At 36.1% G+C, this 13,935-nt stretch overlaps 1 protein-coding gene across 1 annotated transcript in view; it reads left to right on the top strand.

The window, feature by feature from the left end:
• Positions 1 to 13,935, top strand: part of LOC127861722 (microtubule-associated serine/threonine-protein kinase 3-like) — a 220,657-nt gene that overhangs the window by 175,338 nt on the left and 31,384 nt on the right. The window contains 5 exon segments of the mRNA XM_052400409.1: positions 641 to 722; positions 2,172 to 2,347; positions 7,353 to 7,428; positions 8,486 to 8,584; positions 13,077 to 13,181. Coding sequence (XP_052256369.1) covers positions 641 to 722; positions 2,172 to 2,347; positions 7,353 to 7,428; positions 8,486 to 8,584; positions 13,077 to 13,181 — 538 coding nt within the window.

Here is a 13,935-nt window from a genome sequence, read left to right as displayed (position 1 = left end):
GTGAAGGGTCAAGGTCATCCTTCAAGATCAAAGGTCAAACAGGGTTCCCAGCCAACATGGAAATTGGGGAAAACCTGGAAAAAGACTTTCACTTTTTCCAGTCAGGGAAAAGTCAGGGAATTTGGGAAAAGTTCCTGAAATCAGGGAAAAATCAGGGAATGTTTTTGTTTGGTCAGACTTTCCCGACTTGTGTTGTAAAGTCCATACAAATAAAACAGAAAATCGATTCCTGTGCATGGCTATGGTGGCTTTAGTATACATATAGCTTAGTGTACTATGTTATTGTCTGCAACTGCTTTTTATTGCGGGTGTCTAAAACAAGAAATAGGTCGAAATTATTATCGTGAAATTTTTATTTTCCATCAGGGAAAAATCAGGGAATTTTGTTCATACAAAAAGCTGGGAACCCTGTCAAATATATGGCTTCAAAGCGGCGCAATAGGGGGCATTGTGTTTCTGACAAACACATCTCTTGTTTTCCTTAAAAGCAAGTCTCTTCTTGAGAAAATTCAGTTGAGGCAGAAAGTGTCGTCTGTGATTAGCCTGTGCAAACTGCACTGGCTAATTTAGGACGTCACTTAACGCAAATGCTTTAAACCTGTTTTCTCATAGTGTGACCCATTTTCATGTTCAATTTCAGAGGGGATGGTAGGCGGTGGTCGGTGGCCTCACTTCCGTCATCAGGCTACGGAACAAACACCCCTGGGGGATCCAGCCTATCTGTAAGCAAACACTTTTAATAGAACCCCTTTCTGGGAAAAAGAGGCTTAATGCATGTGCAAGTGCACACACGCTTGTCATGGAGGATTTTCTTCAGATTTTATTGAGCTGTTTGATGTTATTGAATTGAATCGAAAATCCAGTGTAAACAATAGAAATCCCAGATTAGCCTGTGCATAGTGCATTAAGCCTCATTTGCCCAAAGAGAGACTGAGTATTAATACATGATGCAGTTTCTTGGTCATGAGAGAACTTATAAGTTCTTGTGAAAACAGTTAAATCGATTCATGGTGTACTAAAAATAAAAAATGTCTCAAATTCCAGATTTTCATATTTCTAAGAAGTCTTTTAAAGTTGTATTCCAAGTCTCTATCTGTTATTTTTTGCCCTATTAATTTGTCTAAATCTATTTTGTGTTTCATATTCAAAGGCCAATATATCTCTGTTATTCTGGAATTTGTTTGCTTTAATATCCTTGATGGAACATGTTCCTCTAAATTTGCAGGAAACAACAATTGATTCAATTTGTGTTTCTGAATCAGAAATAAAGGCAATTATTCTGCATGATTTTTCTTTACCTAATTATCTTGAAATTATTGCTGGGTTATTTCTATTTAGTATCTGCCAATTATTTGAAATCGGTTTGCTTAAAACATGGTATTGATGATGCATGACCTGCTTTCTGTTTTCCTGATTTCTCCTATGTCTGTGAACAAAATTTGCAGGATTGCTGAGAACGTCTAGATTTCTTAATCTTCATATACAATTTCTATTTCTTGATTGATCTAATAGAAGTGATAAAAACAGAGTCAGACCTGTCCATGTAACTCATGCACTGGTTTATTTTGACCAAAGATTCCTTATATTGCAATTGGTGAGCTTACATTCTGTTCATGCTCACAATTTGTAAAGGGATCTTGTACACAGATTTGTGCATGTGTGTCTGTAAATGTTTACCTTGAAATATATAATGTTTTGAACAATTTTAAATAATTATTAAAACAAGGAAAAAATGAAATATGTTTCTTGTATTCATTATTTTCTGTTAAATCATTTGAACAACAATGGTAAACCTCAATGTAATGCAGACTTTTAAAGGGATGTATTTTGTGACAAGTTGGCACCCTTGTTGAATTTGCTTCAATTGACTTATGGAAATACTTTCAATTCCTATTGCAGTAATATAAAATGATTTACTTGCTTGAACAAAACTTTAACATTTGTTTTGACTGACTCATCTTTATATTCCTTGTATGACGTAAGAGTTTAAATGTTGACAGGCTACATTCCACTTTGTCTTCGTTGCTTTTGGTAAGAGTTTAAATGTTGTCAGGCTACATACCACTATGTCTTCCATGTTAAATGTAAGAGTTTAAATGTTGTCAGGCTACATTCCACTATATCTTCCATGTTAAATGTAAGAGTTTAAATGTTGTCAGGCTACTTTCCAGTCTCAGTACTCAAGTCAGGAGCGGTTACACCAGCTGCCATACCAGCCTACGCAGGAGGAGCTTGGGAAGCTCTACAGACAAATGTCCACGTACGACCCCAACACTTCCGCGGGAGAGGAAGATGGCCGCCAGTCCCCGCTGCAGTCTTTCATGCGACCCAGATCTCGCAGTCTTAGGTGAGCCCTTGTTGTTCAGTGACGCCTTTTAATTTGTCTCTTTGAAACATGTATACTCTGTATACAATGCACAAATAATTGGTCAGGCTTTTCATGCAAATTGATGGTGAATCTTCTTGGTACAATCAAAGTTGGACATTTATTGGATTTTTTATATTTGATTTCAATTAGTGACTCAGGTACTTCCAAATAAGAAACAAGAGGGGTTAAATGTATGTGGGTGAAGTGTTGTCCCAGATTAGCCTGTGCTGGGATGTCACTTTACACCACTGATGTTTTGCTAAGAAGAAATATTCTTTCAACAAAAGATATAATATTAGCGGAAAGTGCTGTTCACTATTAGCCTGTGCTGACTGCTCAGGCTCATCTGGCACGGCACTTTATGCACATGCATTAAATCCCCTTCTTATATCATTAGTCTGTATCGAATATTCCCAGAAGAAATGTGGATGTTTCTGTATATATATAGTTCAATACTCAAGTTTGTCTCTGGTCTTCCACTATATTTCTAGAATTTCTTGTTTCTACACCCTCTTGCAAGTGTAACCATTCATGCTGCCCCATCTGGTGTTTAATTACTTCATATTTAGCTGTGATCTAGAACATGTATTGATTAGTGCCCCTGGAGGCAGCTTCTCTAATATTTGAGTCTTGCTTTGGGAGAATGGGGTTTAAGCATGTATGTAAAGTGACTACACTTTCCACTTTTAAGATATTTTCTGCTTAAAGAAGTCACTTCTAAGCAAAAAACTAGTTTAGCAGGAATTTTTGTCCCTGATTAACCTGTGCAGAATGCACAGACTAATCTGGGATGGCACTTTACTCACATGCATTAAATCCCCTTTTCACAGAGCATTCTCGTTTTGGAAAAAATTGGGCATGATGCGTAAAGTGTTGTCCCAGATTAGTTAGCCTGTGCAGTCCATACAGGATTATCAGGGATGATACCTTTAAGCTTGACTTATTTTAGTTCAAACAGATTATGAAAGTGGAGACTGTCTACCCTGATTAGCCTGTGCAGACTGCACTTAACAACACTACACGCAAGCATTCAGCCCAATGTATCAGAGCGTCCCTCATGTTTCTGTGTTAGATTGTTGATTTTGTATGATCTTGCACTCAATACTGATGACTAATTATTTGTTTATCTAATAGTTGAACTGAAATTTTGTATGCAGTATTTAAGAATCTTGTTATTTTGGAAAATGAATGCAAGTTATCAAAACTTGTTTGTAATAATAGAATTTGCCTGTAATCTATAGGAGCCAATTAGAGAAATTTCAAACTTCTTATAGCCATACAATGTAGTATGGGCTGCTATAAGATGATAAGAAAAAATAATATAATAAAATAAAAAAAGTTAATTATTGCATTTTCTGATAAGGTAATGCATTGCTTAAAGCTTATAGAACAGAAAAGTTAACATTATTTAACTCTTTGGTATATAAAATATTTGTATTGCATAATGGTTGGAAAATTGACATTTTGAATTCTGACAAACATTCAACTTAACAATAGCATATGGATCTTACTACTGTGAAATATGGGGATACAATATTTCACTAGTTTCTTGATTGTGTTCACAGTCTGTCATGGCTTGCGCTACAGTAAGACTTCAAGTATTTCTTTGCTTGTTTTTCTCTCTTTCTTTAAGTGCTGCATGGTGTCATTGGCTGTTGTGATACAAACTGTGAACTTAATATCAAATCATGGGCCAATATACAAACGTTTTTAATTACCTGTAATAATGATTTTCATACCTTTAAAAATATTAAGTCATCCTCTGGGTCTTTCTGTTACATTTATAAAAAAAATAATTCTACATGGAGTGATAAACAAGAATTTAGAGTTCCGAAGTGTAGGAATTAAATTACAAAGGCGATAGCATGGGAATGCCAAAGTGTTGGTTATTGCCACAATAACGTACAATTTGCCAGAAATTATTTTGCATTTACGTTTTCATGCGAAAAGAGAGTACACACATGTTTCATGGACGTCTTTAATTCTAAATGTGGTCAGGTAGCTTTTTTTTTATACAATGAGAAAATAATGAATTGGACAACATTTATCTTGTTAAATATAGGAAAAATGTATCATAATTGATGCAAATTCAAGGCTTATTAAATATTTAACGTAAACACATTTTTCCTGTATGCAATATAAAAAGATATTAGGTAATGTATTTAATTATGAAATATTAATATAAGATTCTGTTTTTCGGCTTTATATTATGGCCCTTATTTGAATGGTCATTTCATCTATTCAAAATAATGCAAATACTAATGTATTTGCTTAATTCAAAACTGAACATGTTAGCTAACACAAAAACAATTTCTGTTTTTTATGCCCCCGAAGGAGGGCATATAGTGATCGGACCGTCCATCCGTCTGTCTGTCTTTCCATTACACTTTGCATTTAGGTCTCACATTTAGGTTTCGAAAAATGCTCATAAATTCTATGTTGCTTCAGATAGCAACTTGATGTTTGGCATGCATGTGTATCTCATGGAGCTGCACATTTTAAGTGATGAAAGGTCAAGGTCATCCTTCAAGGTCAAAGGTCCTATATATGGCTACAAAGTGGCGCAGAAGGGGGCATTGTGTTACTAACAAACATATCTTGTTTTCCTCATGGGCTGATTTAACTGAGCATCAAGCTGTTCATAAAGATGATTTGTGATTGAAAATTTCCCATCACTAACCCTTGCTCCATTAGAAGCTAAGTGAAAATGGCTTTTGCAACCAGCATAATACCAGAACAGCCTGCAAGTAAAGGGTTAATGGACTTCAATACACTTTGGAATGGCTAGCTCAGTTGGTAGAGCGCTGGACTACAGAAAGTAGGATCACGGGTTTGATCCCCGGCCTTGCCACTTGACTTGTGGGGAGATTAATCATGAAAACATTTCTACAGCCATTCACCCCCCTACTTCGGATAACCCTTTACCACTTAGACACATATATATTTAAATATTTTGCACTTAGATACATATATATTTAACCATTTACCACTTAGATACATATTTTGAGGCATGTGTGGACCTTTAGAAAGTTAAATTTAATTAAAGGCCTTTCTTACTAGCTTCGAGTTTTAAAGGCTTCATTTCCAACCCTTAGATGCTGATGAGCAGCAAACAGCATAAAACCTGAACAGACTGCTAGTTACTCGCCAGCTGTTCTGGTTTTATGCTGGTTGTAAAAGCCATTTTCACTTAGCTTCTTATGGGGAAAAGGGATTAAAGAAGGGCAGGTGTAAGATACCAGCAAATTATGTGCAATTAGTTCTGGTGAACCAGTTTGCCCAGGAAAGTGTGACTATGTTAACTGACTGTCTTGATTAGACTGAAATACTGTAAAACAAACTGCAACTAATCCAACTAAATCAACAAACTTCTATTACATCATACTTATTCTTCATGTGTTTGCATGGATGTTTACCATTTTGAAAGGAATAACTATTTGTGATGTGACCTAATTCATGCATCATCCCACACAGGCATGAGACTCTCTGACTAGACTTAAATTTTGTTTAGAAGAGACTTCATGTAAACAAAAAATTCCATGAATGTGGAAAGAATCGTCCCTGATTAGCCTGTGCAGACGACACTTTCCGCCTACACTGGTTTTTATTCAAGAAAGGTCTTCCTTTAAACCTAAAATACAATAAAAGTGGAAAGAGTTGTCCCTGATTAGCCTATGCAGACTGCACAGGCTAATCTGTGACGACACTTGACGCACATGCATTTACTTTACGCACTGTGCTGTTAAATGTGAACTTGAAAGCTTGTTGAATAATAATGAGCTGACTCGAAATATCTGGAGTTGTGAAAGCTTGTTGAATAATAATGAGCTGACTCGAAATATCTGGAGTTGTTTCACATTATCAAAATGTGATCTTTTACCATAAGAATTGTTGAGACATTTAACATGATGTTATATTCGGGTTACCTTATTGGGTTGACATCATTGCTATCTATACAGGAATGCAGACATATTGTGCACACTTAACTTTGAATGAAAGTAAACAAAATTGTCTCATCATATATCATTTAGATCATTATAGTATGTTTGATGCTGCATGTAATGAAAATTTGTGTTGTGATTGATATAAAATCGTGTGTGTTTGCAGTTTGGCTACAGGAATCTTCAGAATGTTGTTGTTGAAAAACATGTACATGGTTGTTTGTAACTTAAGAAATCCTTGTGAACATTGATTTTCTTATTACCTTGAATGTTGTGTAAAATTTATTGAAAAATATCCATAAAATATATTATTTGTTTTTATGACATGTAGATCAGTTTTGCTTAATTGATAGTATTTTTTCTTTGTGATTGACTTTCTGATTCTGATTGTAGGCTAGGAATAAAATAATATAAAATAGTTATATTGTACTTGAAAGTTATAAAAACAATACTGTGTATATCCTAATAAACACTTCCTCCCTATATGATAAACACACACCCAACAAATAATATATGCATGTATGAACAAATAAAAGTACGCGTTCTAGCTCACATGAGCACAAAATATAATATAATAATTGGGCTGTGCTCTGTCAAAGCTGGGTTTAAAGCATGACTGTAAAGTGGCGTCCCAGATTAGCCTGTGCAGTCTGCACAAGCTTATCAGGGATGGCACTTTCCGCTTATATGGCATTTTTCTTTCATAGAAAGTCTCTTCTTAGAAAAAATCGGACAGGCTAATCTGGGACGACACTATGCACATGCATTAACCCTTTAAGTGCGGGAACCGAATTCTGAAGGCCTTTGCAAACAGTTTGGATCCAGATGAGACACCACAGAACGTGGCGTCTCATCAGGATCCAAACTTTTTGCTATTCTGATAGTATTCTTTGAAAAAAATCGAAGAAAATGCTCATTTTAGAAATTCAGCAGATGACATTTTAGCAGACGGCAAATTTCCCAGCATGCAAAGGGTTAAACCTCTTTTTTACAGAGCAAGGCCCAATTATAAAATTTCATTATGTTGTTCTTTTTGTTTGTAGTAGTCCAGGCCGATCCCCAGGTGGCGATTCTGAAATCATTCTCATGAACAGCGTGTACAAAGACAGGTTCCCTAAGGTAGGTTTTTATACACCTGTTTTTAAAAACGGGACGTATTATAGTTTCACCCTTTGCGGGCGGCGTCCACAGCAGTGTCCACTCTCTAATTCGAATAGTTTTCATCTGATCTGCACCAAACTTGCTCAGAAGTTGTATCTAGACAATATCTAGGTCAAGTTCGAATATGGGTAATGCGCGGTCAAAAACTAGGTCATGGGGTCACTTAGTGCATTTCAAGGATTTAGCATGGTGTCCGCTCTCTCATTGAAGTAGTTTTCATCCGATCTTCACCAAAGTTGGTCAGAAATTGTGTCTAAATGATATCTAAGTTGAGTTCAAATATGGGTCATGCCGGATCAAAAACTAGGTCACGAGGTCACTTAGTGCATTGAGCATGGTGTCCGCTCTCTCATTGAAGTAGTTTTTATCCGAACTTTACCAAATTTGGTCAGATATTGTATCAAGACAAGAGCTAGGTCAAGTTCGAATATGGGTCATGCTGAGTCAAAAACTAGGTCACCGGGTCACTAAGTGCATTTCAAGGATTTAAAATGGTGTCTGCTCTCTAATTGATGTAGTTTTCATCCGATCTTCACCAAATATGGTCAATAGTTGTGTCTAAAGGACATCTTGGTCAAGTTCAATATGGGTCATTTTGGGTTAAAATTTAGGCCACTAGGTCACTTACTGCATTTCAAGCATTTAGCATGGTGTCCAAAACCTTCAAACGGGCGTATCTTGTGACAGTTTGGCACCCTTGTTTTTATAAATTCAATGAAATTTTGTAGAGCTTCTCAAAAATTGTTATATTTAGACAGTAGACAATAAGTTGCTTCTGCAAATTTTGATTATATATTTTGAATATTTTTCTATCCAGCTCTATACATTGAACCGAAGTAAATATACTATGAACATTCTTTTATTTTCAATTTTTTAAAGTATTTGTTAGCAAAAAACAGTAATTTCCCATTTTCTGTAAAACATCCCATTTTTTTCTAATCCAAACCACCCCTGCCCCATTCCAATCATGGTGAAAAACCACAGCCTAAATCTTAGTTATTTTCTCTGTTGCTAGGCGACCGCCCAGATGGAGGAGCGACTGCAGCAGTTCCTGGAGCAGTGTCGACAGTACCAGGTGGAGAGTGATGCTGTCTCAAGCTTCCTTCTCCATCAGGTACCAGTACACCAGAGGCCTCGTTTTGGAAAAACAGGGCTTAATGCATGTGTGTATAATGTCGTCCCAGATTAGCCTGTGCAGTTCGCATGGGCTCATTAGGGACGACACTTACCCGCCTGGATGACATTTTTTGTTTGAAGGAAGTCTTTTCTTAACAAAAATTCAGTTTAGACAGGGGTCCTTGATTAGCCTGTGTAGACTTCACAGGCTTATCTAGGACAACACTTAACACAGATGTATAAGGTCATGTCTTTCTAGAACAAGGCTCATTTTACCAATCGACCAAGCCATTAGGGACTGACTATTTATTTATTAGCGTTTTTTGTAAAATTGATCAAATTGGTTGAAAAGCTAAATATTTAAAATGACTATGGTTTTTAATATGCCAATCATTTTTAACGAAGGTAGAAATAAGGCATAATTTTTAGCTTATGGGGCATTTGATGTATTATATGCACCACTTAATAGGTTTTGGTAGTAATATACAAAATGTACGAATTGCTTTCTATAGTTATGTATGTTCAAAGATTAGCACTGCCTGCAATAATTATGCCCCCCTTCGAAGAAGAGGCGGTATATTGTTTTGCACATGTTGGTCCGTCTGTATGTCCGTCCACCAGATGGTTTCTGGATGATAACTCAAGAACGCTTAGGCCTAGGATCATGAAATTTCATAGGTACATTGATCATGACTCACAGATGACCCCCATTGATTTTGAGGTCACTAGGTCAAAGGTCAAGGTCACGGTGACTCGAAATAGTAAAATAGTTTCTGGATGATAACTCAAGAACACTTATGCCTACGATCATGAAACTTTATAGGTACATTGATCATGACTCGCAGATGACCCCTATTGACTTATTGACTTTCAGGTCACTAGGTCAAAGGTCAAGGTCATGGTGACCCGAAATAGTAAAATGGTTTCCGGATGATAACTCAAGAACACTTATGCCTAGGATCATGAAACTTCATAGGTACATTGATCATGACTCGCAGATGACCCCTATTGATTTTCAGGTCACTTGGTCAAAGGTCAACGTCACTGTGAACCGAAATAGTAAAATGGTTTCTGGATGATAACTCAAGAACACTTATGCCTAGGATCATGAAACTTCACAGGTACATTGATCATGACTCGCAGATGACCCCTATTGATTTTGAGGTCACTAGGTCAAAGGTCAAGGTCACGGTGACTCAACTTAGAAAAATGGTTTCCGGATGATAACTCAAGAACGCTTAGGCCTAGGATCATGAAACTTCATAGGTACATTGATCATGACTCGCAGATGACCCCTTAGTGACTTTCAGGTCACTAGGTCAAAGGTCAAGGTCACGATGACTTGACACAGTAAAATGTTTTCTGGATAACTCAAGAAAGCTTACGCATAGGATCATGAAACTTCATAGGTACATTGATCATGACTCGCAGATGACCCCTATTGATTTTCGGGTCACTAGATCAGCGGTCAAGGTCACTGTGCCAAAAAACGTATTCACACAATGGCTGCCACTACAATTGACAGCCGATATGGGGGGCATGCATGTTTTACAAACAGCCCTTGTTTCTTCAAAAATAAGGCATATAATATCTTGTAATACAATTCAGAGTTCAGCTTTTGGCACTAGAATTTGATTTTAGCTCATCTATTTTTTGAAAAAAAAATTATGAGCTATTGTCATCACCTTGGCGTTGGCGTGCATTTTGACAGAATTATGTGCCCTTTTTATACTTAGAAAATTGAAAATTTGGTTAAGTTTTGTGTTTTGATCCACTTTTCTCATAAAGCATCAAAGCAATTGCATTCAAACTTGGTACACTTACTTTTTATCATAAGGGGACTGGGCAGGCAAAGTTGGATAACTCTGGCGTGCATTTTGACAGAATTATGTGCCCTTTTTATACTTAGAAAATTGAAAATTTGGTTAAATTATGTGTTTAGGTCCACTTTTCTCATAAAGTATCGTAGCTATTGCTTTCAGACTTGGAACACTCACAAACTATCATAATGGGACCGTACGTAACAAGTTGCATAAATCTGGTTGTCATTTTGACGGAATTATGGCCCTTTTTGCCTTAGTAACTTTGAATATATGGTTAAATTTTGTGTTTACATCCACTTTACTTCTAAAGTATCAAGGCTATTGCTTTCAAACTTCAAATACTTTCATACTATTGTGAGGGTACTGTACCTGGCAAGTTGAATTTTACCTTGACCTTTGAATGACCTTGACTCTCAAGGTCAAATAATTAAATTTTGCAAAAATTGCCATGACTTTGTTATTTATGATCAGATTCGATTGATACTTTGACAAAACAACTCTTACATGACAAACTACAATAGACTCCACCCAAACCATCCCCCATGCCCCCCCCCCCCCTCCCCGGATCCCCCCCCCCCCCCCAAAAAAAAAATGTTTAATTTTCATTTTTTGTGAAAGATCATCTTTTTGGAAACATGGTTAAAAAACAGAAATATTTTTATTATTATTTATTTTTGAAAGACTGTCCAACTATCCCACCCAAGAATCCCCCCCCCCCAAAAAAAATAAAATAAATATTTTGTTTTTGCATTTTTATTTCTTATTTTTGGAAGATAATGTAATAAATGACCACATCCCCTCACTATACACCTCTCCACCCCAGCCATCCATCTTTTTTTATTGAAGTATTGAGATAGTTCCCTTCACCTTTAAAAAGAAAAATAGATTAGCGGTCTGCACCCGCAAGGCGGTAGTGCTCTTGTAACTTCTTGATGTCTTACTCCCAAAAGTACAAATGTAAACTTAAGGACAGTAGGCATTTGTAATCTAGTTCTGGTTCTAGGAAGACGTAGAGCACGTCTCGTTTCCATAGATTTATGACTCATTAATCCTTAATGTCTTTCTGGTATACACATGGATAATTTCTGTCAATAATGAATCTTTCACATCATATGGAATAGTCTGATATTCAGACAGATTTGAGCCTTGTTCTGGGAACACTGGAAATAATGCATTTTCTGAATGTGTCAGTCCGTACATTGTAATCAGAGACGACAATGTCCACTTATATTTGATTTTTGTAAACAAGAGACTTCCTTTTTACAAAATACTATAAAAGCTGAAAATGGCGTCCCTGATTAGCCTGTGCTGCACAGGCTAATCTGGAGCAACACTTTATGCACATGCATTAAGCCTAGCTGTCCTAGAGTGGGGCTGATTTCATCACCATGGTAACCAATGACTGGAACAGAGATGGGAGGACTTATTTGGCATATGATATTAACTTACTTGTTGAAAAGTGAATAATGAATAAGCATTACGCAACTTCATTTATGGAAAATCCTTCAAATATCAGCAGTGGAAGGAATAATAACATAAATACAAATTTATCAGTGTTGAAGAAGGAAGTCAACAATAAGGTTTAATTACCCTTAAGAGGAAATGAAACTTTGTGTTTGACAGGTTCTGTTTGAGTGGGATTATTGAATTTGGCTTTGTGTTGAAACTATTAAGAGTTTGCATTTTCATTCTATTAATATTCTTGAAAATAATTTCATATTATCTAAAGTTTGTTTAAAAAAAAACAGAATCATTATATTAATTGTGATAAATATTTAGCATTTTTGTGTTCAGTAAAATCAAATTATACTCTCCCACTTCCTCGATGTATAAATTTTTTAAGAAAGATAGTGTTATAACTGCCCCCCCTATCTTTTTGTTTTGAAAAAAAAAAGCCAAACACATTTAAATGTCTTTCATCTCCACCCTTATTTCCTTGCAAACACCATTTAAGTGCAAAAGTGGAAATTAATTCTCAACAAAAGTACTCCCTGGTGATCTTAGAGGCTGAAAACACGAGTTGCAGATAGTTTCCTCTAAAATCACATTACCAGAATTACCTTCTCCAGTAATGCATGTTCATAAAGTGTTTTCCAAGATTAGCCTGTGCAGTTCGCACAGTCTTATCAGGGACAACATGTTCAGCTTAATGTTTTATAGGATAGGATAATCTGGGACAACACTATACGCACATGCATTAAGCCCAGTTTTCTCTCAACAAGACTTCAATAGCGGGTACTCACCAAGTGTCACACTGCTGTACTTATTGATGATGTATGGGGAGAATGTTAACCCATTTATGCCTAGCATTAAGAAAAAAGGCCTTGGCAAACAGCGTAGACCCAGATGAGACGCCGCATGATGCGGCGTCTCATAAGGGTCTGCGCTGTTTGCTTAAAGGAATTTCTGTTAGAAATATTCTAAATATAGAAATAAATATACTAGACATCCCTGATTTTGGAAATAAATTGATCCAATTTAGAAGGATGGGGGAGTCCACTAGGCATATAAATGGATTATTCTTGACAATTTATGGGCTGAGTTCATTCAGAGTGGAATCGCAGTTAATTTCCCATATAATGACATTACCCAAAGTACCTTCCCCCAGTTAATGCAATAATGGCGGTTAATTCGGTGAGTGTCACGCTGCTGTACTTATTCCTGCAGGTGATGGAGTTGGCAAAAGACTGCCTTGACAAGTCCCAGGGGAAGCTGATTACAAGCACATACTTCTACGAACTCTCTGACAGTCTTGAGAAACTTCTTATTGACGTAAGTTTGCCGTTTCCCCAAAGGAAAGAATATTGATGGCAGTATTATCAAAGTATATAACTGTATAAATTGACTGTTGTTTCTTGTTTATTTGTCTGTTATGTTGTAAGTTTGTCCTTTCTCTAAGGAAATCATATTGAACATTTATTGTAGCTACAATTTAGCATCTCATTATATGAATTAATTATTGTTACTTGGTTTTGGCTGTTACTTTTTGGCCATATCCATGGAACTAAAAATTAATATGGGTATTGAACATTGATTGCTTGAAGTCAAAACGTATTTTCTAACTGTATAAATTGACTTTTGTTACTTGGTTTTGGCTGTTATTTGTTTGGCCATATCTAAAGAACTGATAATGAACATGTAACACTTTATCTGTTTAAGGCAAAGGTAAGTATCTGTATAAACTAATAATAGCTACTTGTTTTTGGCTTTGGCCTTTCAATTATAGGTGAATCCTCATACTCATTTAGTGGTAAATATTACTAAAGTGAGCCAGTGCAAAGCTTGAAATAGCTTAAAATGTTTGCACTGTTGTGCATGAAAGGCTGAATGCCAAACAGGGATGTCAAAATCTATTATTCCTTTGCTTGTCTCTTGAAGCAAATACTGTTTGCTGCTTGGCCTGTACAGGAACACTGTAGTAAAGGTCAACAAAACTTTAGGAAAAGTTTAGGATTTGTTGAAATTAAGAATGATTGTAACCTGCTTGTAAAAGAGTATTTTAAGTTAAATAATCAAAATTATTTTT

The sequence above is a fragment of the Dreissena polymorpha genome, chromosome 16 (genome assembly GCF_020536995.1).
Source record: "Dreissena polymorpha isolate Duluth1 chromosome 16, UMN_Dpol_1.0, whole genome shotgun sequence".
Lineage (NCBI taxonomy): Eukaryota > Metazoa > Mollusca > Bivalvia > Myida > Dreissenidae > Dreissena > Dreissena polymorpha.
Note: the sequence above shows the minus strand (reverse complement) of the source record. Positions and strands in the feature narration are given on the sequence as shown.